This window comes from Ursus maritimus, unplaced genomic scaffold (assembly GCF_017311325.1).
Source record: "Ursus maritimus isolate PB19 unplaced genomic scaffold, ASM1731132v1 scaffold_5, whole genome shotgun sequence".
NCBI lineage: Eukaryota > Metazoa > Chordata > Mammalia > Carnivora > Ursidae > Ursus > Ursus maritimus.
This window is the reverse complement of record NW_024426663.1, coordinates 33,362,270-33,387,248: the sequence shown is the minus strand read 5'-3', so window position 1 is coordinate 33,387,248 and position 24,979 is coordinate 33,362,270. Positions and strand designations below refer to the sequence as shown.

At 44.8% G+C, this 24,979-nt stretch overlaps 1 protein-coding gene and 1 long non-coding RNA gene across 4 annotated transcripts in view; one reads left to right on the top strand and one right to left on the bottom strand.

Moving 5' to 3' along the window:
- The window catches only part of TMEM171 (transmembrane protein 171), an 8,848-nt gene extending 5,691 nt beyond the window's left edge, over positions 1–3,157 (top strand). For 2 of the 3 annotated variants that reach the window (XM_040622190.1, XM_040622191.1), the window contains exons 3-4: positions 1,050–1,191; positions 2,885–3,157. In XM_040622190.1, coding sequence (XP_040478124.1) covers positions 1,050–1,191; positions 2,885–3,083 — 341 coding nt within the window. In that variant the 3' untranslated portion in view covers positions 3,084–3,157. The remainder of the gene's footprint in view (positions 1–1,049; positions 1,192–2,884) is intronic. The other variant, XM_040622192.1, reaches the window with a different exon arrangement.
- On the bottom strand, positions 1,708–24,979 carry LOC121100710. Its single transcript, XR_005832472.1, has 4 exons — positions 24,882–24,979; positions 24,259–24,347; positions 2,640–2,737; positions 1,708–2,116 (listed from the first exon to the last, which is right to left on the bottom strand). It is a non-coding gene; the product is annotated as an uncharacterized LOC121100710 (long non-coding RNA).

Genomic DNA, 24,979 nt, shown 5'->3' with positions numbered 1-24,979 from the left:
TTGGTGATTGGCAAATGGCACCCTGGTAGCGCTAAAGAATCCTGTGCTTTACCTAGACGAGCGTCATGCTGCCGGGACAAACGGCTTGCCTCCCCGCAGTGAATTACAGTCCTCTCTCCTTCATTCTTCCCCAGATGTCAATTGGTGCTGCCAGCTTATCCGAGGCTGCCGTCAAACCATTATGGAGTGGTGCTGCCACATGTCTAGAATATTCTGGGCAACTCACGTGGTGCCTTGTGTATTGGAATTGGAGGACACATGAGAGTTTGTGTCTGGTGTCTGTTCCTCCTCCCCAAAACATGGGATTATTCTGGAGTGAATTTTTGCAGCAAAAGAAATGCAAAAAGAAAAAAAAGATGAAAACAAAAAACCCAAGCTTTTCTTTGAGGGTGACTTTCTCTTGGGTGAAATGTTGGCAGAGAAATCCCCTGTAAGAGTGTACAGCACAGCTGTGGCAGTAACAGAGACGGGCTGTGGCCTCGCTTGTTGTCATTTGTTCAGAGGCTAAAACCGCACGTAAGGAACAGGCACTTGATCTAACTGCTAAGGGCTGACGACTTAAAATTTCAGGTTGAGAACAAGAAAGGTTTTGCAGGAGGAGGCATTCCAAGGAAGCAGATGCCTCACAGAAATGCTTGAGCTCAGACTTACTAGGAAAATCCTGGCCCACTGTTTGAAAAAAATGTGGTACAGTATGTGTAACATAAAATTTACCATTTTAAGCATTTTTAAGTGGACAGTGACATTAAGTACATTCGCAGAGTTCTGCAGCCATCATCACGATCAAGTTCAAGAAGTTTTTCATCATCAAAGAGAAACTGCCCCCATTAAGCACTCACTTGAATCCCCCCCGCCTCACCCCAGCCCCTGGCAACCTCCGCGCTCCCTCTCTCTGAATTTGATAGGCCCACTTTTAAATTCTGGAGTTAGCATAGGTGTTTTGACCTTTTATATTCATGGGCCAGATATGTAATTAATTTATTTTACTCTTGCTAATGTGCTTGCATTTATTACTCACCTGTCTTCAATGAAAACTTGTGTTTCCTTAGGTGATGCCGTGATCATATTCCCACCTCCCCCACCACCTTACTTTCCCGAGTCTTCAGCTTCCACAGTGACTCCGAGTCCTGGGGCTAATGGTTTGCTTCCAAATGAAAACCCACCTTCGTATTACAGTATTTTTAACTATGGGTAAGACCTTGCATTTGAACTTCAAGAGCGGGCATGTTTAACTTTCTCAGGCCTGTGCCTGAACTCAGGCCAAATTACCTTTAAGGCTGTGGTACAGGAATAAACATTAGAGTGTGAGTAGCTTTTTTGCTGGCATTATGTCAGAATCATTGCCTTAATATTGAGAATACCTTTCGGGAAACGTTGGGCAGCACATACATTAAAAATTACAGAAGTGGTTATGCCGGGTTAAATACAGAGCCTCCTCCAGGCATCTTTATGGAGCCCAGGCAGGGGTGATCCTCAAATGTTTAACACTCTATTAGCCAGACTGAGCACCAGAGCAGGGCTTGGGAGGCCCCCTGCTATGTTAGGTGTTGCACTTTTGATCACAGGGAGCCGTGGGGTTCCTAGGGGACCTCCAGCAGGTACAGAGGGTTTCAGTATCTCACGGAGGTACTCGGATGACTGGCTGATAGCCTGCTCCCTGACCCAACCACGCTGGGCTTCTCCTCTCAATTTGAAGTTGTTCCCTGGGCCTCAGAGCCTTCTCAGATTGAATGAAGAGAAATCTAAGATTCACACCCTCATCCCCCATGCTCCCCGTATGCCACAAATTAAGAGGCATAGCTGGGGTCAGATTAAACAACATAAATCGAAGTGCTTTCCCTTGAGGCAGAGGGATGCAGCTGAAGGCTTCAGAGCCCGCGCCGTGGGTACTAGCCCTGACCGCTACAGCTCACCATGTGGAAAGGCTGGCGGCAGCCTAACTGGCTGGGGGGCTGACTTCTATGGACACTGAGAAGTAGGACCCAAGGGACCTGGAGAGAATGCTGGGGATGGGCGCCACCTTACCTGGTCATTCCTGATTTAAGGCACATGTTCTTCTTGCACTTCAGAGGGTAGTGGGCCAGAGATCCAGACAGAGACGGACATAGGGATTGTCCTGCATGGATGAAGGGGAAGTTAGGTTCTGGACATTTGTGTAATTCTGTTAGTGAATTTTTGTATTCTTTTCTCCAGTGATGAACTTCCCCCAAGCCCTAAATAAATGTCTATTAACTTAAGACAAACTCCTACTTGCTACTACCATGATTTCTGTGTGCCACGGCGTGGCTTTACTTGCATTCTCTCATGTAATTCTCCTGGGTAGCCGAGGTGGCACTCTTATCGTCCCCATTTTACAGATGAGGAGACTGAGGCTTAGTGAGGTGAAATAACTTGCTCCCAGGATCACACAGCTGGGAAGCAGCGGAGTGGTGATTCAGAGGCAGGTAGGCCTGTTGCTAGAGCCCACGCCAGTCACCGGGACGCTTTCTTGCCTCCCTTCACATTTTTGACTTATGGATTTAATTTTCTCTTCGTTTAAGTTTGTCTACCTCACGTTAGTTGTCTCCGAAGACAGAACGGTAGAGAACAGTAACTCTGCGTGTGCATATTCTGTTTGGAGGGCAAGGACATGCTCCTACCTCGTGCCTTCTCAATGACAGGGAAACAGCAATGGGCTGAGACTCTCTTAATGTGACAGTCAGCTCTAAGGAAGGAAGGGCAAGGACTCAAGGTGTATCTGTAAGAAGTAGAACAGGGAAGAAATTATTCCTTACACCCTTGCACATGCTCCTAAACACATAAAATCAAACCTTTGAAAAGAATCTCGTATTTACAGTGCGTTACTATCCCCCTCTCTTCCCTGTCTGTTCTCCCTTCTTTTTAGTAGGACCCCAACTCCTGAGGACCAAGGCGCGGCCTCCGAGAGAGATCGTGAATCTATATATACCATTTCTGGGACTGCTTTGTCCTCTGAGATCTCAGTCACTCCGCATCTCTCCTCTGAACTGCCTCCCAGATATGAAGAAAAAGAAATGGCGGCAAACATAACCTCGTCTCCATCTTCTGAGCCTCCCCCACCGTGAACTGTGGACTCCAGTTCCATTTTCTATAAATTGATCACTATTTTATTTAATTTGTTTTTTTAATAAAAAATACAATGGCATCGGCTCTGTTCTGATTTCCCTGGTATTGCAGCATCAGCATCAGTAGCGAATGTCCTGGATCAAGTGTACTGTGGACCACGGGAGACGCCATGTGCCTCCAGCCTGCCCATAAGCTGGTTCTCTCATTGAGACCTGCTATATTCGAAGTGGTGGGTGAAGAAACAAAGGCTCTGAGAGGCTAATTAACTTATTCCAGGTCACACTGCTTCTAAGTGGTGAGGCTGGGTTCTGAACCCATGCAATGGGTTCTGGAAGTCCTACCCTGTGCTGTTCAAACGCTGACCAGAGGCAGCTGTTCATGTTCAGCCTGATCCGTTCTGTTTCCAATGTTAACTGCTTCCGGGGCAGAGCAACTAGATTACTCTCCTCATTTCTTTATTATTTCTTCTTCCTCTTCTTTTCTTCCCTCTCCCTCCCCCTTCTTCCTCCTCTCCTACTCCCCTTTCTTTCTTTCATTTTGCAAGAAGGTAATTAGGCCTTTTACACTGGGGCAGTTTCAGCACACTGATATCCAGGAACCTCCTTACTGTGAAGTGACACTTTCAGAAAAGAGATTTCTTGGGTTCCTGGGATAACTCGATTCCCCTGGAGAGGTTCGGGAAGGAGGTGCCTGTTATAACGTCCTGGTGCCTGACGGCGTGGATCACCAGCTCTTATTCTCATAAGGCTGCTGATGCACAAAAGCTTCTGCAGAGTTGGTCACCATGGTAAGTATTTAATTCTAGATATAAACCAGAAATAATCGCTAAGTATTAGCAGTTATACCTCGGAGAAACTGACTTTTAGAAAATGAAAATCTGTAGTAACGGCATTGTTGATAACATGTGATGTAGCAAAAATGTGAACTTTTTATGCCTTTGCACAAGCCATAACCCCTATAAAAATCTGTATTACCCAGAAGTTAAGTTCTTAAAAGCAGAACTTAAGGGCGTTAATGCTCCGGTAGTTTGACCGAAGTAATGACTGATTCCATGGGAATTGCCACCACAATAAATCACAGGAAGCAGTCTCTACAAGCCCCACTGAGCTGTCTCTGAATTGGACATTTATTGGATTGAACTGCTCTTAAAATTCTGGGTGTTTTTTTTTTTCCCGGAAGGTTAATTATTCACATTTTAAAATTAGAACAAAGGGTAGATTATCACTTCCTTCTGTTATTTGTTTAAAATGATTAAACTGAAATTTCTAGGTAGACTGACTTAGTTTTAAACACTTAGTTCCCCTCTATAACCAAGACCTTTCAATGGCTAAAAGCCGGGGTTTGTAACTATTTTACCTTTATATGCTAATAAAATTAAAATGCAGTTAGAAATTCTTAGATGTAAGCCTGACCTTCTGGTGAGGGAAGTCTAGCCAACCTCTGTCAGTGCCTGGGGTGTCGAGCAGCTGGAACCTGACGGAGCCGGGCATTGCAAGAGGTTCCCGCATGAAGATGTTTAGTGCAGGACTGAAGTCACAGGTGGCAGAGCTGGGGCAAATCATTTAGTATTGGGAGATGCATCCTAGACCTATCAAGTTTCTGGCAAAGGGTGACAGGTTCCGAAAACCTACTGGTGGACTGTTACTTGATTTTTCCTTCGTATGTGTTAACAGTTTTTTTTAATTGAGGCAAAATTCACATAACATAAACCATTTTAAGATGAACAATTCAGGGGCACTGGGTACATTCACAACGTTCTATAACCACCTCCTCTATCTGATTCCAAAATATTTTCATTATCCCAAAAGAAAGCCCATTAAACAGTCACTCCCCATTGCCTCCCTCCCCCTCCCCCTTGGCAACCACCCATCTGCTCTGTCTCTGTAGATTTCCCTTTTCCAGGGATTTCATGATGTTTTTGAGATTTATCATCATAATACGTATCAGTACTTCCTTGCTTTTTAGAGCGGAGTGATATTCCGTTGCATGGATGGGCCACAGTTTATTCATTTGTCCGTTGGTGGATATCTGGGTTGTGCCCACTTTTGGCTGTTCCGATGAGCGCAGCTATGGACATTCGTGTACAAGCATCTATTGGAGGGGCTGTTCTAATTCTTTTGGTTGTATACCTGGGAATGGAATCGCTGGACCATATGCAAACTTCAAGTTTTTGAGGAAATGAAAACTGTTGCCCACAGAGGTTATATCTTTTTCCATTCCCACAGCAGTGTATGAGAGTTCCGATTCTTCGACAGCCCCACCCACACTTGTTCTTTTGTCATCATCACCATCATCATCACTATAGCAATCCTAGTTAGCATGAAATGGTATCTCATTCTGTTTTTCATTTCCATTTCTCTAGTGACTAAGCACATAGAACATCTTGCCATGTGTGTTACTCGTTTTTGAAGACCTAAACGTTCTCGTCAGTAGCATAGAAAATCTTATTCCCGATTTCCCTCCTGTGGTGCTGGGAGGTGTAATAGCCACCTTATGGAAAACAGTGATGAGCTCTGCAAGTTCAGGTGGGACAACCCACACCAGGTACTGTGTTTCCACACTGCCTGCATGCCATGAGAACCTGTTCTTGTGAATTCTTTGTCCTCTCCTGGGGCCATTAAGTGAACTAACTCAATCAACCAATTCTACTGAAATGAAAGCAAATGTTGGACTAGGCAAAGTCCCTTTGCCATTTCTTCAGTTTACAAGCTAAGGAGGAATGTAACAGGCCAAGGGAAGTGTGTTTTCAGAGGATGAGAGCTGAGGGGGAAGCAAGGACGTGGTCATCCAGTTTCCACCTGAGAGGCTGCAGTGGGGTGGGGCGAGGCCTCTGGGACATCCTGGTGTGATGTGACTGTTGGCCTTTGATATGGTTGCTTCGCAGAGGAATGAGGCCAGGCAGGTGGTGGGTGGCCCCAGAAGGGAGGCACCATTCCAGGGCAGGTCATAGGAAAGGAATGGATCTAAAGATAGGAAGTGAACCTCAGAAGGTGGCCTTAGGCAGGCAGAAGACAGACAGTAGTCTGACGGGATCTACGAGGGTCCACAATGATAAGAACCAGTATTAATTGCTGAAAAAGTTAATATCCTGGGTTCCATTCCAGACTGGGCCAATAAATCCAAATCTCCAGGAGAGTAGTGTTTATCATCTGGGAACCTAGGAAACACTGCCTAGGGGGGACAATAGAAACTGCAGAGGCAATGCCATGTAGGCTGGATTATCTGGGATTATGAGCCCCCTGTGACTTCTAGGCCTTCCAGAGAGGCCTGTTTAGACAACCAGCCTGTGCTAAGGGTCCTAAGGGAAGGATGTGGGTTTACCGTCAGCACCTCAGTGTTGATGGGGACTTCACCTCGCCAGTCCAGCCTTCCAGGCAGCTCTGTCAGTGATGCAGGAGACAGCCCCGAAGGCATGGGGAAACCAAGTCAGAGGCCCTTGCCTCCTTCATATGGGGAGTCCTACTGTATTTACAGACTGGGGGACCTTGGACTCATTTATTAGGGAAGGCATGGTTCTATCTTTGCTTCTTTGTGTTGGAAGCCGTCAGGACCGCTGGGTACCTACAGCTGAGAGCATCAATGATGTTTGTCCAAACAAGGCAGAGTGCAGGAAAGTGTTGTTCAGGTTGAAATGGAAAATGCTTGAAAATATCCAAGTGGGAAAAAGTATGCGAAGAGTATGAGTGTTCCTTCTTCCCCGTGCCTCTCAGCCTCTGAATGGTCAGTTAGGAGAGCTCCCCCAGTCAGAGTGCTGGGCTGGGCTCCACCTGCTGCCACCCTGGGAACAGGGAACCCTGCTCCTTGAGTGTCCGGTGTAGGAACTTCTCCAAAGGAGGGAGAAGTTGGGAAGCACACTGCGGGGTAGGAGAGCCAGAGGAGTGAAATGTCCCCTGACCATTGGTGGGGAACCATGCGTGGCCCGTCTGCTTCATGCCACAAGCCCTCCTGGGATCCGGCATACCTTGGATTCTTGGAGTATGCTGCCACCGACCCAAGGACCACAACAGGAACAAAGGAGAGGCTTGGATGAAGCTTTCCCTAGTAAGAAATGCTTTGTGGGGATGGGCGGAAATTCCGGCTGGGCGAAGCATGTGATTGTTTGAAAATGGTATCTGTCCCTTACATCACTCAGGGGAGTGCCTCTCCCTGCTGCAGGGTGTGGGGGCTGAGATGGGGTCAGTGCTGGAAATACAGTGATTTCACTACTCTGTCTGCTTTCTGGAGGCTGCTTGGGCCTGAAGTGGCCAGAAGTTGGGTAGGGTGAGTTGGTGGGCACTGCTATTGTGTGCCCAACCACTCAAAGGGCAGTTATTCAAAGGCCCTTAGCCACTAACTTGCCTCCAAGATTCTCATCCCCAGGCTCTGAAACTTTCCCCTCCATCATGATGCTCGGGCAGTGAAGTTGCCAGGAGCGGAGCCCCCACACCGCTGCTCTCTCTGGGGGCGAGGGGGAACCTGCAGGGTTGGGACCGAAGCCCAGCTCTGACAGGTGCAAGGCCAGGCCAAACTGCTTCCCTGCTGTGTCTCCTCCCTGCCACTCTGTGAGAAGTGACAAGTTATTACAGGTCCCATGGGTGTAGTCTGGCAGAGCCTGACATCCTTCACGGGGCCTGTGCCCTTCACACCTGTGCACTGCAAAGGGATTGTAATGCCCAGTTAGATGTGGCCACGGGCAGGTCACTGCTCCATTCCCACACTGGCCTGTTTCTGGGGTGCCCTTCAGCCCTGGAAAGAACTAGAACTGCAGTCCAGCTCCTATAAGTGTCCCCTCTTTCCATAGTAGGCTGCTGGCTTTGGGATTCTTTCTCCCTTTGAACTGTAATTCAATATTACTACTAATAAAATTATTGAGTAAAGTAAAAAAGTTTTTGAAGTTTTTTAAATCCTTAAAATATATTTCATTAAGCCCAAATGTAAACTTAGAGTAGTACTTTGGAAGTCACTTAAATAATTATTTTTCTCTGTATTACTAATCTGATATACAGTTAGGGTCATTTATCCCCATTTTTTTTAATATTAAGGTTAATTTTGCTTTTAAATTAAAAATTTTTTTAAGGTTATTTATTTCAGAGAGAGCGAGTGAGAGATTGAGAGCATGAGCAGGGCAGAGGGAGAGAGAGAGAGCAAGGGGAGGGGCAGGGAGAGAGACAGAATCCCAAGCAGACTCCCCACTGAGCATGGAGCCCAACACAGGGCTCGATCTCATGACCCTGAGATCATGACCTGAACCAAAATCAAGAGTCGGAACCCAACCGACTGAGCCACCCAGGCACCCCAATTTAATTTTATTTTGAATACATAAAATATATACTATATTAAAAGGTGTACATAAAGGATGGTTCCATCCTTTACTCCTCTACCCTGTCCCATCTACCCCCTAAGTCATCATTCCTTTTATTAGTTTCAGTTGTACCTCCCAGTGTTTTTTTGATACGTACATTTTACAATATATATTTATATATAATGTATATAATTTTATATATGAATACTAATATACATTGCAACATACATACTAATATATAGGATACAGTATATAATCTACTAATTTTATAGGCATGTGTATAAATACTTACACACGGGCACACACACATACACACATACACACACACATAAATATATGCTGCTCTGCACCTTGCTTTTTTCATCTAATACCATCTCTTGATAATGACTCCATAGATAGAGATCTTTCTCATTTTTTGGTATAGCTACATAGTACCCCATTGTGTAAATATACCATCTGCTCAGCCATTCCTCTAATTATGGACATTTAGGTTGTTTCTAGTCTTCTAATATTATAAATAATATCACAGTGAATAACCTTGTGCTTATGTTGTTTCTGATGAGACAAGCTCTATGATCAGTGCCAACTCTAGGTGACACTGCAACTTTAAAAGGGAAATGAGGATGTAATTGAGAGAGAGATTGCCAACTGTTCCTCCATAGGGTGTAGGCCCTCTTACACTCTAATTGGCAACATATACAAGTGCCTATTTCCTTACCACTTCAACAACAGAGAGTGTTATCGAAATCCAACTTCTGGATTTTTGCCCATCGGATAAGTGAGAGATCCTAGTCCAGGGCAGTTTTAATTTACATTTTTTATGAGTGAAATAAGGAATCTTTTTTTTATTAAGAGCCTTTTGAATCTTCTTTTCTGTGAACTGATTATATATTTTGCCCATTATTTCCTCAGTTGTCGTCTAATTAAAAAAAAATTAACTCAAATCTTCGTGGAGGCAAGCAAAGTCACTTTTCACTCTTACCTTCTGGAGAGATGTCAAATACAAACTGAAACCAACAAGAAGTCACCAGAATACTGTACTTTGCTCCCTCCTTCCCAAACTCACTCTAAACCAAGAAGTACTAGTGATTTCCTACATTTTAACTGTTTTCCACAGACCCTACTGAGTTGACTGGAGTATTCTGGCACCAGCGCACTGTCTTACTGTTTTTCAAAATCATGGGCAGTCAGCTGGTTTTGTTATAACAGGGTGTTAATGGAATAAAGGTGCCAGTTTTGATACCCAGATGCGCTGCTGGCTCTACACTGGGAAAAGCTGTTACCCCTGCCTGGAGTGCGGCTGCCCAGCTGCCTTACATTCAGACAGAAGTCTCCAAAGAACATGCTGTGGGGAAGGAAGGGGCAATGGCGTCATCTCCAAACATAGTTCACCCGGGGTGGGGGTGGATGTCCCAAGTCCTGATTCTTTGGAAGCCTGGTGTAGGTTTCTGCCTGGGAATTTCACTGTAAGGTCAACAGCCAGTTGAGAAGACACATGTGTCAAACAGGAAAGCATGCAGAGCCCTGCACGGTGTCATTTTCAAGCTGGCTGCCTCCACTGAGGTGGCCGAGGGGGCTCGCTGGTGCCCTTTCAGTAGCGGCACTCAATTACGCGCAAAGCCCCTGTAAGAGTTACCTGTTGCGGCATAACTATCACAAAACAAAAGGCTTACAACAACAATAAAAATCTATTGTCTCACATATTTCTGTGGGTCAGAAATTCAGGAGCAATTCAGCGGAGGTGTTTTGGCTTATGGTCTCTCAGGAAGTTGTGGTCAAGATGTCAGCCACGGCCACAGTCCTCTCCCGCCCACTTCTGACACGCTCACGCACGGGGCTGCCAAGTGATGCTGGCTGCTGGCGGGACACCTCAGCTCCTCTCCACGGGGACAGCCACAGGGCGGCTGGAGTGTCTATATACATGATGCCTGGCTTCCCACAGAGCAAGGGATCTCAAAGAAAGCCAGGAGGCAGCTGCAGCGCTTTTGAGGATCTAGTCTTGATGGCAAACATCATCACTTCTGCCCCATTCTATCTGCTAGAAGGAGGCCGCTAGGGTGGGCCCACACTCAAGGAGAGAGGCATTAACTTCTACCTTTTCAACAAAGGGATCTCAAAGAATTGTGGACATATTTTTAAATCATCACAGATTCTGAGAACAAGAGGTTTTTTTTCCTCTACCTGGAGGACCACCTGACCCCTGGGCTGCAAGGCAGGTCTGTCTTTCTGGTAGACCCAGTGGTAAGTCAGAGGAAGCACAGCCTCCATCCTGGTGGAGGGCTTCCCCCTGACGAGGTGACTTTCATCACGTCTGCTTTCCTTTGACCTATCATAACAATGGAACTGGTTAAAAATGCAGATTTCTGGATCTCACCAAGAGACTCTTTCTGTCTCATTGGGTCTGAGGGGCTGGTGAATCTGGATTTTTATAACTACCTCAGATCAAGCGAGCCCTCTGACAATGGCCCAGGAAGACAGAGCGAGGTGCTGGCTTTTTAGCACTGTGCTTTCCTGTCCCCCAACAGTCCTGCCCCACCCCAGTGAGGCCAGGTCGGACCACATCGCTGGACTCCTCGAGGCACTCAGCACTGCACGTGGCGAAGAGGGGCCGCACCACAGATCATCAATAGATGGACGGTCGATGGCTGAGTGAGTGAAGTCATCAATGAATGAAACACAGTTACACTGACTTTGATGCTGCTTTCTCAAAAGCTAATATTCTCAGCATTACCTAAGACAAAATTCTTGCCCCAAAATATTTAACCTGAATCTCATAAGGCTTTTTGGCCTACTTAGCAGCTTACAGAAAACACAGGGGATGAAGGAATGTATTACACAATACCTTCAGAAAATAACTACTTGAACCAAGAATTTGGGGGATTCAGTAAGATGACTGGGGTGGACCCTTGAAAGAGTCTATGACAGGGGGTAACAGGTAGAGGAACTGTTCTAGATCAAAGGTTGCCAAACCATGACCTACAGGTCAGTTGTCTATTTTTGTAAAAAAAAATTTTACTGGAACGTTGTCATGCTTATTAGCTTACATATTGTGCGTGGCTGTTTTTGTGCTATGCTGACATAGTTAAATGACTGCAACAGACCCAGTGTGGCCTGCAAACTAAAATACTTACCATCCTGCCCTTTCAGAAAAAGTGTGCTGAGCCCTGTTCTAAATTAAGAGACCAGTGGTCTTCTGTTTCCATCAATGACAGAGTAAGTAGTACTGGCTAGCCATTCTGCCATACACAACTAGAACCCTGGATAAAACATTAAATAACTGTTTTCAGACATGAAATAATTGGCAGCACGGGGGTAGAGTTCCTGAGAGAAAGGAAACAAACAAGGTGAGCCTACAATCACCGAGGTTTTCTACCAGAGGCATCTGCACTGCCCAACCCAGACAGGGGGACACAAACAGAATCCAGAGGTCTCACAGAGCTGACAAGACAGGTGATTGGAGGGGGGAGTCTGAAGCAGCTGGAATTTCCACAGCAGAATATTTTCGAGGAAGAAACTAACCAGAGAAAGAGTTCCAGGCCATGGGATTCCCTCTCAGTCTTTGGCTAAACACTAACTTCTGCATGTCTAGGGGGAGACGCCACAAGCTTGAAAGAGAGGCTACCATGGAGCTGTAAACATAACAGCTGTTGGAGCTCACGCAGAGTTGGGAGATGCTTGAGTTTGGACCAACCAGCATGGAAAGGCCTCACTGAATACCAAGGGCTTTGAGTAGACTACCAGAAAGCTGACACCTCAGGATTATGGCTAACTAGCACTCTACATCGGCCTCAATAAAGCTCAAAAATAAAACTTCCAAGAATGAAGTTAATCCACATACGAATTAACTATCCGTGAAATCAAAACTCAACAATCTGCAAAGAAAACAACAAGCATAAATGCCTTTGACTTTTTAGTCCAAGTTTACCAAGAACTTTAATCATGAATGGATTCTGAGTTTTGTAAAATGTTTTTTCTGAATCTTTTTCTGTTTCTACATCATACTTCTTGGTAAATGACTGAATATTTCCCTCCTAAGAGCAGAGACAAGGAAGGAAGTTTTCTTTCAACCATTTCTAATCAACAGTCTGTGGTGGTCCTAGCCACTGCCAAAAGGCGAGGAAGAAAAGAGCATATACATTGGAAAGAAAGAACCAAAACATGGGTGTGAACATAGAAAATCCTCAGGATTCCACAGAAAAGCTACTAAAACCAAAAAGCGATACCTAGTAAGGATGCAGAACACAAGGTCAATATGTCATAATCAACTGTATGTCTGTATTTTAGTGCAAACAACTGGGAAAGGAAATCTTATTTACAAGGTCAAAAAAATTAATGTTTCAGATAAATGCATATACAAATATATATATATATACATATATATGTATGTATATATATGTGTGTGCGTACACACACACACAGTGCACTGAAAATGACCAAACACTGTAGAAATTAAACGAGCTCCAAGTGAATGGACAGATTTTCCATGTTCATGGATTGAAAGAATCAATATTGTAAAAATGTCAGTTTTCCCCCACAGATTTATAGATTCAAACCATCCCAATCACCATCTCAACAAGCATTTTAAAAAATAAAAATTGGAAAGCTTAATACAAAATTTATATGAAAATGTAAAGGACCAGAAGACTCAAAATAGTTTTGGAAAAGAAAAACAAATTTGGAGGATTTACACACTGATTTCAAGAGCGACTATAACACCTTGGTAATCATTGTGATATTGGCACAGGACACTATGGGCCAGAATAGAGTCCAGAAGTAGACCCAGGTATCTATGGTCAATTTATTTTTTTAAGGTAATCCAATGGGGGAAAAATAGTCTTTTCAACAAATGGTGCTAGAACAACTGGCTATATGTATGAAAAAAAATCTTAACTCCCATTTCACACTAAATATAAAAATTAATTCTAAAGGGACTATAGGTCTACATGTTAAAGCTAAAACTACACTTCTAGAAAAAACATAGAAGGAAATCTCTCTAACCTTGGGGTAGGCAAAGATTTCTTAGGATACAAAAAAGCACCAATCTTAAAAGAAAATATTGATAAATTGATTTTATCAAAACTAAGAACTTCTCCTCAAAAGACACTATTAAGAAAATGAAAAGCAAGTCATTGGAAGAAATTATTTATAAGGCATCAACCTGGCAAAAGAGTTCACAGGTGCAAGTCAACAACAAAGAACAACCCAATTTTTAAAAGGCAAATATCTAAAGAGACAGATCACAAGAGAATATATAGGTGACCTCTGAACAACATGGGTTGGGGCTGGTAATCCCACGTGCAGTCAAAAATCTGTGTATAACTTTTGACTCTCCCAAAACTTTACTGCTAATGGTTTATTATTGACTGGAAGCCTTAACCAATCACATAAATAGTCAATTAACACATATTTTGTATGTTATATGTATTATGTACTGTATTCTTATCATACAGTAAGCTAGAGAAAAGAAAATGTTAGAAAAATCATAAGAGAAAATGCTTTTACAGTACTGTAAAAAATCCACATATAAGTGGACCTGCACGATTCAAACCCGCGTTGCTCAAGGGTTACCTATATACTATAAAAGTGAGCAATAAACCCATGAAAAGACGTATAACTTCTCTAGTTATCTGGGACATGCAAATTAAAACCACACTGAGATAGCACTACGCCCCCAGTAAAATGGCAAAAAGCAAAAGATTTTTAATATTAAGCGTTGGTGAGGATGTGGAGAAACTAAAGCTCTCATATATTCCTGGTAAGAGTGTGAAATGTTATAAACACTTTGGGCAACAGTTTGGCAGCTTTTTATAAAGTTAAACAGACATTACCTATATGATCCAGCATCTCTACTTCTAGATCTTCACCCAAGAGAAATGAAAACCTATGTCCGTGAAATGACTTGATCTGATTTTCATCACTGTAGACCGCTTAGCCTGGTCAAGAACGTCAGAGATCCAGTAACACAGCTTCTATGCGTTTGTGTCTGGTTTCTTCTGCTCAGCCTAATATTTTTGAGACTCATCCATGTTGTTGTAGATACGAGTAGTTTGTTCCTTTTTGTTGCAGAGTAATATTCCATCGTACAAATATATTAGTTTATCCATTCAGACATTGATGAGTGTCGGGATTATTTTTAGTTTTAAGCTATTATGATTAAAGCTACTATTGTACACTTAAAATGGATGCATTAAAATTATGTTAATTTTACACTAGTAAACAAATTTTTTTAAATAGACCCAAAAGAGGGGGTGCCTGGGTGGCTCAGTTAGTTAAGCATCTGTCTTCGGCTCAGGTCATGATCCCAGGGTCCTGGGATGGAGACCCACGTTGGGCTCCTTGCTCAGCAGGGAGCCTGCTTCTCCCTCTGCCTCTGCAGCTCCCCCTGCTTGTGCTCTCTCGCTTGCTCTCTCAAACAAATAAATAAAGTCTTCAAAAAAATAAATAAATAAGATAAATAAACCCAAAGGAAATAATAACAAAATGTAATGTGTGAATCTCAGCTGAATCCTGATTTGGTGACAACAAAGCTATAAAAGACTATAAAAATTACCTTAGGATGATTGGGAAATTTTGAATAGGGCATGGCTCATAGATAATATTATAGAATGATTGTTAATCTCCTTAGGTGTAATCATGCTTTTGTGGTTAGAGAGAAGCATGTTCTTATTCTTAGATGTGTGCTTAAGTACTTAGGATTCAAATATCACAATGTCTACAACTTACTTTCCAATGATTCAAAAAAATATGTACCACTTTCTCACACCATACACAAAAATAAACTCTAAGTGCATTAAAGACCCAAATGTAAGACCTGAAACCATAAAACCCCTAAAAGGAAACAAAGGCAATAATCCCTTGGATAGCCCCCTGAGCAACATATTTATGGACATTTCTCCTCAGGCAAGGGAAACAAAAGTGAGCTGTTAGGACTACACCAAAATAAAAAAAAAACTTCTGCACAGTAAAGGAAGCCATCAACAAAATGAAAAGGCAATCTACTGAATGGGAGAAGATATTTGCAAGTGATGTATCTGATAAGGCATTAATATCCAACATATATAAAGAACTTACACAACTCAATACCAAAAAACCCAAATAATCCAATTTAAAAATGGACAGAGGACCCAAATAGACATCTTTCCAAAGAAGACATGCAGATGGCCAACAGACACATGAAAAGATGCTCAACATCACTCATCACAAGGGAAATGCAAAGCAAAACCACAGTGAGATACCACCTCACACCAGGCAGAATAGCCAGCATCAAGAAGACAAGAAATAACGAGGATTGGCGATGATGTGGAGAAAAAGGAACCCTTGTGCACTGATGGTGAGAACATAAATAGATGCAGCCACTCTGGAAAACTGTATGGAGACTCTGCAAAAAATTAAAAATAGAAATACTGTACGATCCAGTCATTCTCCTACTCGGTACTTGCCCAAAGAAAATGAGAACACTAATTTGAAAAGATATATACACCCCAATGTTTACTGCAGCACTATTTACAACAGCCCAGATATGGAAGTAACCCAGGTGTCCATCAATGGAGGAATGGAAAGGAGAGGCAGTAAATATACACTGGAATATTACTTGGTTATAAAAAAGAATGAAATCTTGCCACTTGCAACATGAATGGACCTAGAGGGTATCATGCTAAGTGAAAGCAGTCAGACATAAAAAGACAAACACCATATGATTTTACTATATGTGGACCCAAAACAAAACAAAAAAACAGGGACTAATAAATACAGAGAGCAAAATGGTGGTTGCCAGAGGGAGGAGGTGAGGGGATGGGAGAAATCGGTGAAGGGGATTAAGAGGTACAAACCTCCAGTTATAAAATAAATAAGTCACACAGATGAAAAGTACAGCATAGGGGAAGAGAGTCAATAATATTGTGAGAAGGTTGTATGGTGACAGATGGTGACTACACTTATCAGGGTGATCACTGAGTAATGTACAAAATTGTTTAAAAACACGCAAACAGAGAGATGAAACAAAGCTTTGCAGATACTAATAATTGGTGAAGAAGATGGAGGGTATATAGATTTTCACTGTACTTTAAAATTTTTCTGACTTTTCAACATTTCCCACCTACATTCCATAATAATCCTAACAATGATGACAATAATTGGGGAAGAAAAGCTCATGTTGAGGTGTTATGGTTTACTCTTAAATCTGCGCATTTTTCTTAGACCAAGACACTCATGAAGACATGATTTTCTCTGTGTTCTTCTGAGTGCTTGTTTGCGAGCAGAATCCCAGCAACAAAGCGCGTTAGGAATACCTGGCTCCAGCTGCGGGCTTCTGGCTTCCGTGGCTGCGAGCGGGTGCAGGGACGGCCTCCAAACATAGGTCAGGAGCACCAGGGCCGGGGCCACCTCCGCTGCCCCTGATAGGAGGGAGGTGAATGGTTAACTAGCTACCTACCCCCCCACCCCGCACTGTAGAACCCTCTCTGACCCTGCACAGGGCGCTCCCGCTGAATTCTGCCTGCCAAGCCCCAAGCCTCAGAGCCAATGCACAGGAGGAAACAAGGCCCAGGTGGCCCTGTTTGCTAAACAGTGAAAACCGGGTTTACTAGGGTCACCTTATAGAAGGTTACACACATCTTACAAAAGGCTACATTTGTGCATAAAAATGCCTCCCTTCAAACCTCAGGCTCACTGATACCCTGAGGCACTGCCCAAGGCTTTGGTAAGTGAGGTCCTGGAGATGATGAAGGAAGGTAGGAAATCAGGGAGTGCTTTCCCTGCCCCTGTCCCAAAGCACGCCTTTCACAAGTAGGGGGAGGAGCCAGTGACGGGAGGAGAGCAGAGCCTCACGGGAAGAGAGACAGAAAGAGAGGCAGTTTGTGCCTTCACAGGTGAGGGAAATGAGCGAAGGACACAGGTGCTGTAGTTGTTATGAGATATCGCAGAGCACATCCGTCCCCCACCCCGAAGTTAAGGGCTGTAGAAAGTTCACTGGATCAGGCTGCTCAGTTGGCTTGGGGATCAGGGCCAGAGTAATTTCCTGGGGTGGGAGGCGGGGGGGGGGTAGTGGGGGGAGAGCTTAGGGATTGCACAGGAGGGAGGATATGGAGGCATGGTGGGCTAGCGATTCTTCAAGAAGTTTGGTGCAGTAGTGTGATGGCTTTGAGGGAAGGAAGGAAGGAAGGAGAGGGTTTTAGTGTCTGGAGATCAGAGGGAGAGGCTAGGACAGGGGAGACAGGATAGTTAAGGAAGGAGATAAGATCATACATAACCCGTGTGGAAAGGGGCTTAGCAAGAAGAGACTTCCCTGAGTTGGAGGGGAGGCAAGCAGGGGCGGGGTGGGGGGGAGATAACTGGCACCACCGAGCTCTAGTGTATCCACTACACATGGTGCTTTTACAACTTTAGAACTGAGCGAATACAGGTAACAACACTGTAGTCCATATTTGAAAGTTGCTAAGAGTTCCCATCAAAGAGAAAAATGTGTAACTATGTATGGTGATGGATACTAAGTACATTTACCGTGGAGATCATTTGGCAATATATATACAAATGTCGAATCATTATGTTGTATACCTGAAACTCCTATAATGTTGTATGTCAATTACACCTCAATAAAAAAAAAAGAACAGAAAACGTAAACCTCCTTTTATGTGTAGATGTAGATCTTGGCGCACTTCTAATCACAGTTAATTCAGGAAGAAAGTCAGAAGGAAGAGGGAGAATAAAGAAAGATATGGCGAGTCTGAGATGAATAAAGTCAAGCCTCAAAGTAATCGAAAGGCATAGAAAAAGTAGCGAAGTGGAGAAAGATACAAAGGAAGATCACGTGAAAACTCACTGAGAGATGAACGGTTAGGTCACCCACGCACACAGACCCCTCTGTGGCAAAGTGCGCTGGGAGTGTCCCTCTGGATAAATTGCTGACTTTCATAGAAGAATATTCCCCTTTAGGGTCTTTTCAGTTTCTTGTTGTTGCTTCCTCGCAAGGCTAGGGCAAAGTCACATGGCTTGTAGCTATTATAACCAACTTGGTCCTGTACACCTGCTTCAAAAATGTTTCTGACTTGACTGGGATCCCTCCTCGTTGGGAAGAGACTGGCCGAGCAGGTAGATCAAATTTTATTTTATAAACATTAATTGGCAGAGCACCATCACAGTACCCATACTTAAGTGAATATGAACAAAAGAGGCTCCATCCCCGAGGTCAGATGGTTCTGCACACAGGCTGTGAGTGGGCTGCCGTGGTGAACCAGCTCTCCAGGGGTGCGGCTGACAGGCTCGAAGGCAGATGACCGAGCTACGGAGATTTGGTTTGGGGGCTCAGAGGTGGTGACTACCTGGAGGAAGGTGCTGTAGAGTAGACATCAGACCGGGCTTCTCCTGTCCGAAGATGGTGCTGACTTAAGGCTAAAGCAGCCAGCCAGGGCTCCTGTCGTTCCTGTTGCCATGTACCGTTAGGAGATCCCTGCAGTGGCTGCCATAAGTAACACCTGGTGGTTTTGTTATCAGTATTTGGGGCTGTCATAGGGCTTCCTTCCAGAAATAGACAAATAAGAGAAATAATATTGCCCTCTAAGAGTTAAACCTACAAAAAAATCCACTCACCACATATTGGACAGAACAGAGTTCCTGCTTCTCAGGAATGTCTGAGAACACAGCATGCATCCCCAGGAATGGGTGCCTTTTACAGGGTGTTCCTGTTTTTGGAATGTCCTTCCTTGCATCTTTCAGTTACCAAAATGCTACTCCTTTTGGAGGCTCCGTTGAAATGCTCCCTCCTTGTGTGTATTTCTTTCCCGGTTTTCCAAGTCAAAATCAATCACTCCTTTCTCCACATTCTAGATGTAGACTACTACTTTGCTGTAGTTCATATTTTATTCTAAGAGTTTGTGGTGACGTGTAAGTCCTCCCTACTACAATATACATTCCTTCCCTTATAAAAACCAGGTCTTGGGGCCCCTGGGTGGCTCAGTAGGTTAAGCATCCAACTCTTGGTTTTGGCTCAGGTCGTGATCTCAGGGTCCTGAGATCGAGTCCAGAGTGGGGCTCTGCACTGAACACAAGTCTGCTTGAAATTCTCTCTCTCCCTCTCCTTCCCCTTCTGCCCCCGCCCCTGCTCAAGTGCTCTTTCTCTCAAATAAATTAATAAAATCTTAAACAACAGGTCTTATTCCATACTCTATGCATATCATGGGTGGCCAATAAATGCTGATAAATGAAAGACTGAGTGAATGAATGAATGACTATGCATTGAGAAGTCTGGAAGCCAATACCAGTATAGCACATTACTAAAAAGAAGGCACTCTTTGTAGCAGCCAGTCACAAAAAATCACACATAGATTTCAATCAATCGTGCACAATTGTTACTCTCCCCAGAAGTCTGTCCTAGATTGGGATCCCCAGAAATAGCCTGGAGTAGGGGATACTTACCCATGAACTATGTTAAGGAAGTACTTTCAGGAGAAAAGGAGTGAGGAAAGAAGAAAGGAGGGCAAGGTTGTGGGGATGCTAAGCAAGGATGTGGCCTCAGCTGAAAACCAGTGTCAGCCTGGCTGGCCTTATGTCCCCCTGTGGCAGCTTGGCTTTGGCTGGGGGTTCTCTTGGTGTTGGGCGTAATCCTCTGGGAGGGAAGGCTCCCCTTGGCTAAGGACAAGTCTCTGGACTGGCATCAACTGTGAGCCATTAGCAGCGACATCCACAGTAGCTCCGGGGTGTCAAAGTAAAATGTCAGAGGAGGATGAGAAATGGGACATGTTGTCACAGCTCCCTTTGGGAAAAACAATCTGCCACCTCAGCTTTGGCTGATTAAGAGCTTCATGAGCTCCAAACATGAGAGATGGGAGTCAGTTAAGAGTCATTCTGGGATTTCCCAACTTGGAAATTTCTAAGTGTGCTGGATTTTGCTCATTTCTTTTTAATTTGAAAGATAAGCAGCATGATTTGGAGACAACTAGCTTTAATACAGAAGAGAAGAGTCTGCTGTATCCCTTTCCTTGGCAACGAAAGCATAAGTAGCAGCAACAGCAAACAGAAGCATCTGGAAAGAGTCTCCACAAGGATCTGCAATTGGCCACGGTGGTTTTTAAGGAAGAAGCTACTGAAAGTCAGCTTTCCTAAAATATAATCAGTGTCCTCTACTTGCTCGTAGTTTCTACTTGTAAATTGTGTTTACATGTGATCGATATGGCAGCTCTTCAACTCTCCTTGCCCTCTTTGTATACCATGACACTTGCAGGCAACGGCCTCAATCTTCTAACTTCCCAGTCTCTGAGAACCCGATTGCCTCTTCTGTGGTTTTGAACCAGAGCACATAGGTCCTAAGTCCCTTCCTGATGGAAGGAACAACTTGTCCTGGTTGGCCCAGGACTTTTCTGGTGTTAGCACTGAAAGTCTTGCATCCTGGGAATCCCCTCAGTCCAGGGCAAACCAGGATGGTTGGCCACCCTTCCCCCTATCTGTGGAAAGTCTGGCCTTGGATTGCCCACCTCAAGAGGAGGAGGGCTGGCAGAGCGGGTGTCCGGCAGGGCTATTGTCTTTCAGGAGCGTGGGGCAGCTTCCCTGAGGAGGAGGTACGAATTAGACCAGCAATGATCAACCTCTCTAGTTAAAACTATAACTCGATGAATTACTCATTAGCAAGGCAGGGATCAATGTATTATAAATACATGTGCAGCAGTTTGATGTAGTAGAAAGAGCAATGAAGTGGAGTCAAATACTTTCTGGCACTGATGGCAATGAAACCTCAGAGCCAAAGAATTAATCTTTCTGAGCTTCGGCTTCTCCATCTGTAAGGTGAAAGGACTAGACCAGGGCTTGCTTCCTCTTTTACCTTTTGTTTTGGAACTTCATTCTAGAGGATAGAGTGACTCATGCTCCCTGAGACACAGTTTGCTCTCACCATCACAAGTTTTTCCCCTCCCCTTTCCCATGCCTGTTACCCTCCCTTCCTTCTCCCCTCCTCTTCCCCTCCCCCTGCTTTCTCCATTCCCAGCACTAATCTCTTTTCTCCCAATAGGCAACCACATCAATGTGAAAAATATTTGTCATTGAACAGGATGTAGTTTTTATGAGTTTTGTTTCGTGTATGGATTTTTTAAAAAAGATTTTTATTTGAGAGAGAGAACGTGTGCGCAAGAGAGAGCACACACAAGCAGGGAGGGGGCAGAGGGAGAGGGAGAAGAAGATTCCGCACTGAGCAGCGACCCCAACATGGGGCTCATTCCTAGGACCCTGGGATCATGACCTGAGCTGAAGGCAGACGCTTAACTGACTGAGCCACCCAGGCAGCCCTTGTGTATGGATTTTTAATTTTCATGTGCGATATTGTGCTCTGGACTTCCTTTTATTCCTAGCACTTTTTTACTCAGCACCACTTAAAAAATATCTTCAGGACGCTGGGTATTGGTCTCCAAGGGTCCTTCCACAGTGACATTTTTATGAACATTGTTTAGTACTGCAGAAAGGTCTGTCCTCAGGTGTTCCAGCTAACTGGAATCAAATTATTGATGGTCTTTCTAGAACAACCGAGGGGAGAAGAAAGTATCTTTAATCACCCCCCAAATTGTTCAAGCGTGGTCTGCATGAAGGGGACCAAGTGGATTAATCCGCAGCGCACATTGATGGGGACATGAAGTGTGGGATGGCCAGCGCAGTTATAGTGCACCTTTGGGCCTCTCAGTCTCTGAATGGTGAGGCCCTCCAGTAACCTTGAAGATCTGCAGTCCTAGGAGCTCTCATGGGGGGAGCTCACCTCCCGCAGAAAACTGGACATATGGCAGCTGCTTCAGACCTCAGCCCGAGATCAGCCTCCGAGAGTGCACATAACTGCAAGGCCGACCTCCTCTTCCTGGGGCTGCAGAGGTCCCAGCCAGCATCCCATCCCAAGAGTTCCTGTGGTTCTTAGTGGTTTTGAGCAGAGCATGTCTCCCAGGCTGAGCCACTCTCTTGGTGGCATTGAAGCCAAAGGAGCCATGTGGTGCCTGGGAACGGGCCGCGGGTGGGGCACAGCTGTGGGGACCAGCCCCTCATGTCACTGCCTGCCTCCGCGTAGGAGAATGAATTCCATTTTGGGCAGCAGCAACTCACACTGGGTGGCCTCTGCCTTCCCTCCCACACCAGTGCACGGAGAACGACCCAGAAGACTGAGGAGCACATAGCTCCCCTCGGAGGAAGCAGACCCTGCTGTCGGGCCTCTCCTCTCTCCCTGTTTCTTGCTCAACGAGGGCTTCGTCTCCACTCAGGCCTCTTAGGAAGCTCTGGCAAGATCCCACGAAGCTTGACTGGTGGGGCCCGTGAAGTCAGGGCACGACAAGGAGTACAGAGGTGCTTTACTTCTCCCCGTGTGACACACTTGCTCCCCTAAACTTTACACAGAGGCGCATCTTGACCTTATCCCAGGCCTTAACTATTTCTGCTCCTTTGAAGATGCAGAACAAACAAAAGCAACAACAAAAGTGAACAAACATAGAAACAGAGACACACAAATACCAAAGGCCCGATGTTCCCAGCCTCTTTCTCCCCATTTCAGCGGATTCTATGTAGATATGTCATTTCCTCTTTGTGTTTTTTAAGCTGCCCAGAGGAGGAGATTGACGCAGTCATAGTATTATGTACGCACTCTACCTACAAGGGTGGCCGAGGTAAGACTTGAACTGACCCTAAGATCAGAGAAGGTCCACCTTCAGGCCTAGCAGCCTGAATACCCAGCAACGGTTTCAGGGTCTCCTGACATGGAGAACCTGGGTGCCACAACCCTACTAGGGACCCAGCTCCTCAAGTACCCAAGGGGAAAGCTTAAAGAAATGCAGCAGGATAAAACACTTATACAGCTGACCTTCACTGAGCTTACGGGGCTCTGTGCTCTTGCCATATCTTCTCACTTGATCCTCGTACCCTTCCGGAGTAGGTACTGTTATCAGCCTCTTTTATAAATGAGGAAGCTGAGCTTCAGAGAATCTAAGCAGCTGACTCAGCGACACAGCTAGTAATTAGTGGAGCCAGGATTTGGTTGCAGAGAAACTTCCAGAACCTGTGCTCTCAACCACTGTGCCTGTGTAGGCTTACACACACACAAGATGATGTTTACATGGGCCTTTTGGTCTATACACTGGAATCATTTTAATAATATTCACAGAATCACAGATTGTTGGAAGAGGAAGTCAACTTAGAGATGGCCTGATTTGCGCACGCGTGCGCGCGCGCACACACACACACACACACACACACACACAGAGAAATGAAAAGAAAGAAAGAAAAGGGAAACTGGGGACTTGTTTTAGAGAAATAGTTCTCAATGGAATAGTATCAGAATCACCTGGTTAAAACACAGATCTCAGGACCACAACCCCAGAGTGTCTAATTAAGTAGGTCTGGGGTGGGACCCCAAATTTGCATTTCTGACAAGATCCCAGATGATGCTGATGCTGACGGTCCTGTGTCCACACTGTGAGAACCACTGCATTGGACAGTTTGGACACAGTGGGGACCGTAAGACCCACTGCAATTGTTACTTAAACGTACTTTGCAACGCCAATGAAGCCTAGGCAAACATTCCCTGTAGGGTCATTCTCACCTGAGTCACTTGTTCTTAAATACCTCTCTCTGACTCCCAGCAGCAGAACCAGAATGTAGTAGTCAGGATTCTAAAAATGCCCTCCCCCCTCCCACCCTCCCTGCACTACCCTTCACCTTCACGATGGATGCCATACCCTTACCCTCCTGAACCTGGGAACGTGGTACCATTTCTGTGTTTGTGTTATGTTATATGGCACAGCTGACCTAAAAAAAAGGGATTATCCAGGCGAGTGTCATTTAATCACATGGCTGCTTAAAAGCCCACAGCTTCCTCTGGCTGTATACACAAGTACATAAATTCCTGAGTCTGGAAGGGAGCTATGGGCCGGATGCAGACCTACCCCATTCAGAAGATCCTTAGGCCACGAGCTTGGGGGCCCTACATTACTGCCTGCTGAAAAAGCCAGTGGCTGCCACCTACATTCCAGTTCTGCAAAAGAAGAAACGTAAAGGTTGTCTGAGAGAACATCCTGAGAGCCACCCGCTCCAGCGACCCTCAGCGGACGCAGCCTGGCTGAGGAACACGGAGAGATCACTCGTCAGCAGGCGCGTGCCCTTCACGGAAGAGCAGTTTAAAAACAGTTTAGGAAAACAGATGTCTCCCCGCACTGCTGGTTGGTCAGATAACACACTTTTCTGTTACTGAGATTAATCATCTGTAAAACGGAGGCACAGCTCCTCACATGGGTATTAGAAGCGCAAGAGGCTGGGATAAATGCCCAGAACCCATTCGGCAATCGTCCCCGCCTCCTTCCCAAATATTCCTGTGATTCTTACAGCAAAGTACAACACATGGGGACAGTTTTGATTTTCTGCGTGACCATATATAGCTAGGATTCAACCACGGTGTCTTTTTATCATAAAAGAGGAATATAACTATCTGCTGTCACAGATATAATTCACGTAAATAAAACAGGTGAGCAGTAGATCATTCTTAATATTGAGATTCCCCTCAAATACTCACCTCCCACTGGTTTATAGACACCTGACATTTAAGTGCACGTTCATCTCTCAGGGCTGAGGCTCCAGGCATTTGGTATCTCCTACACACACACACACACA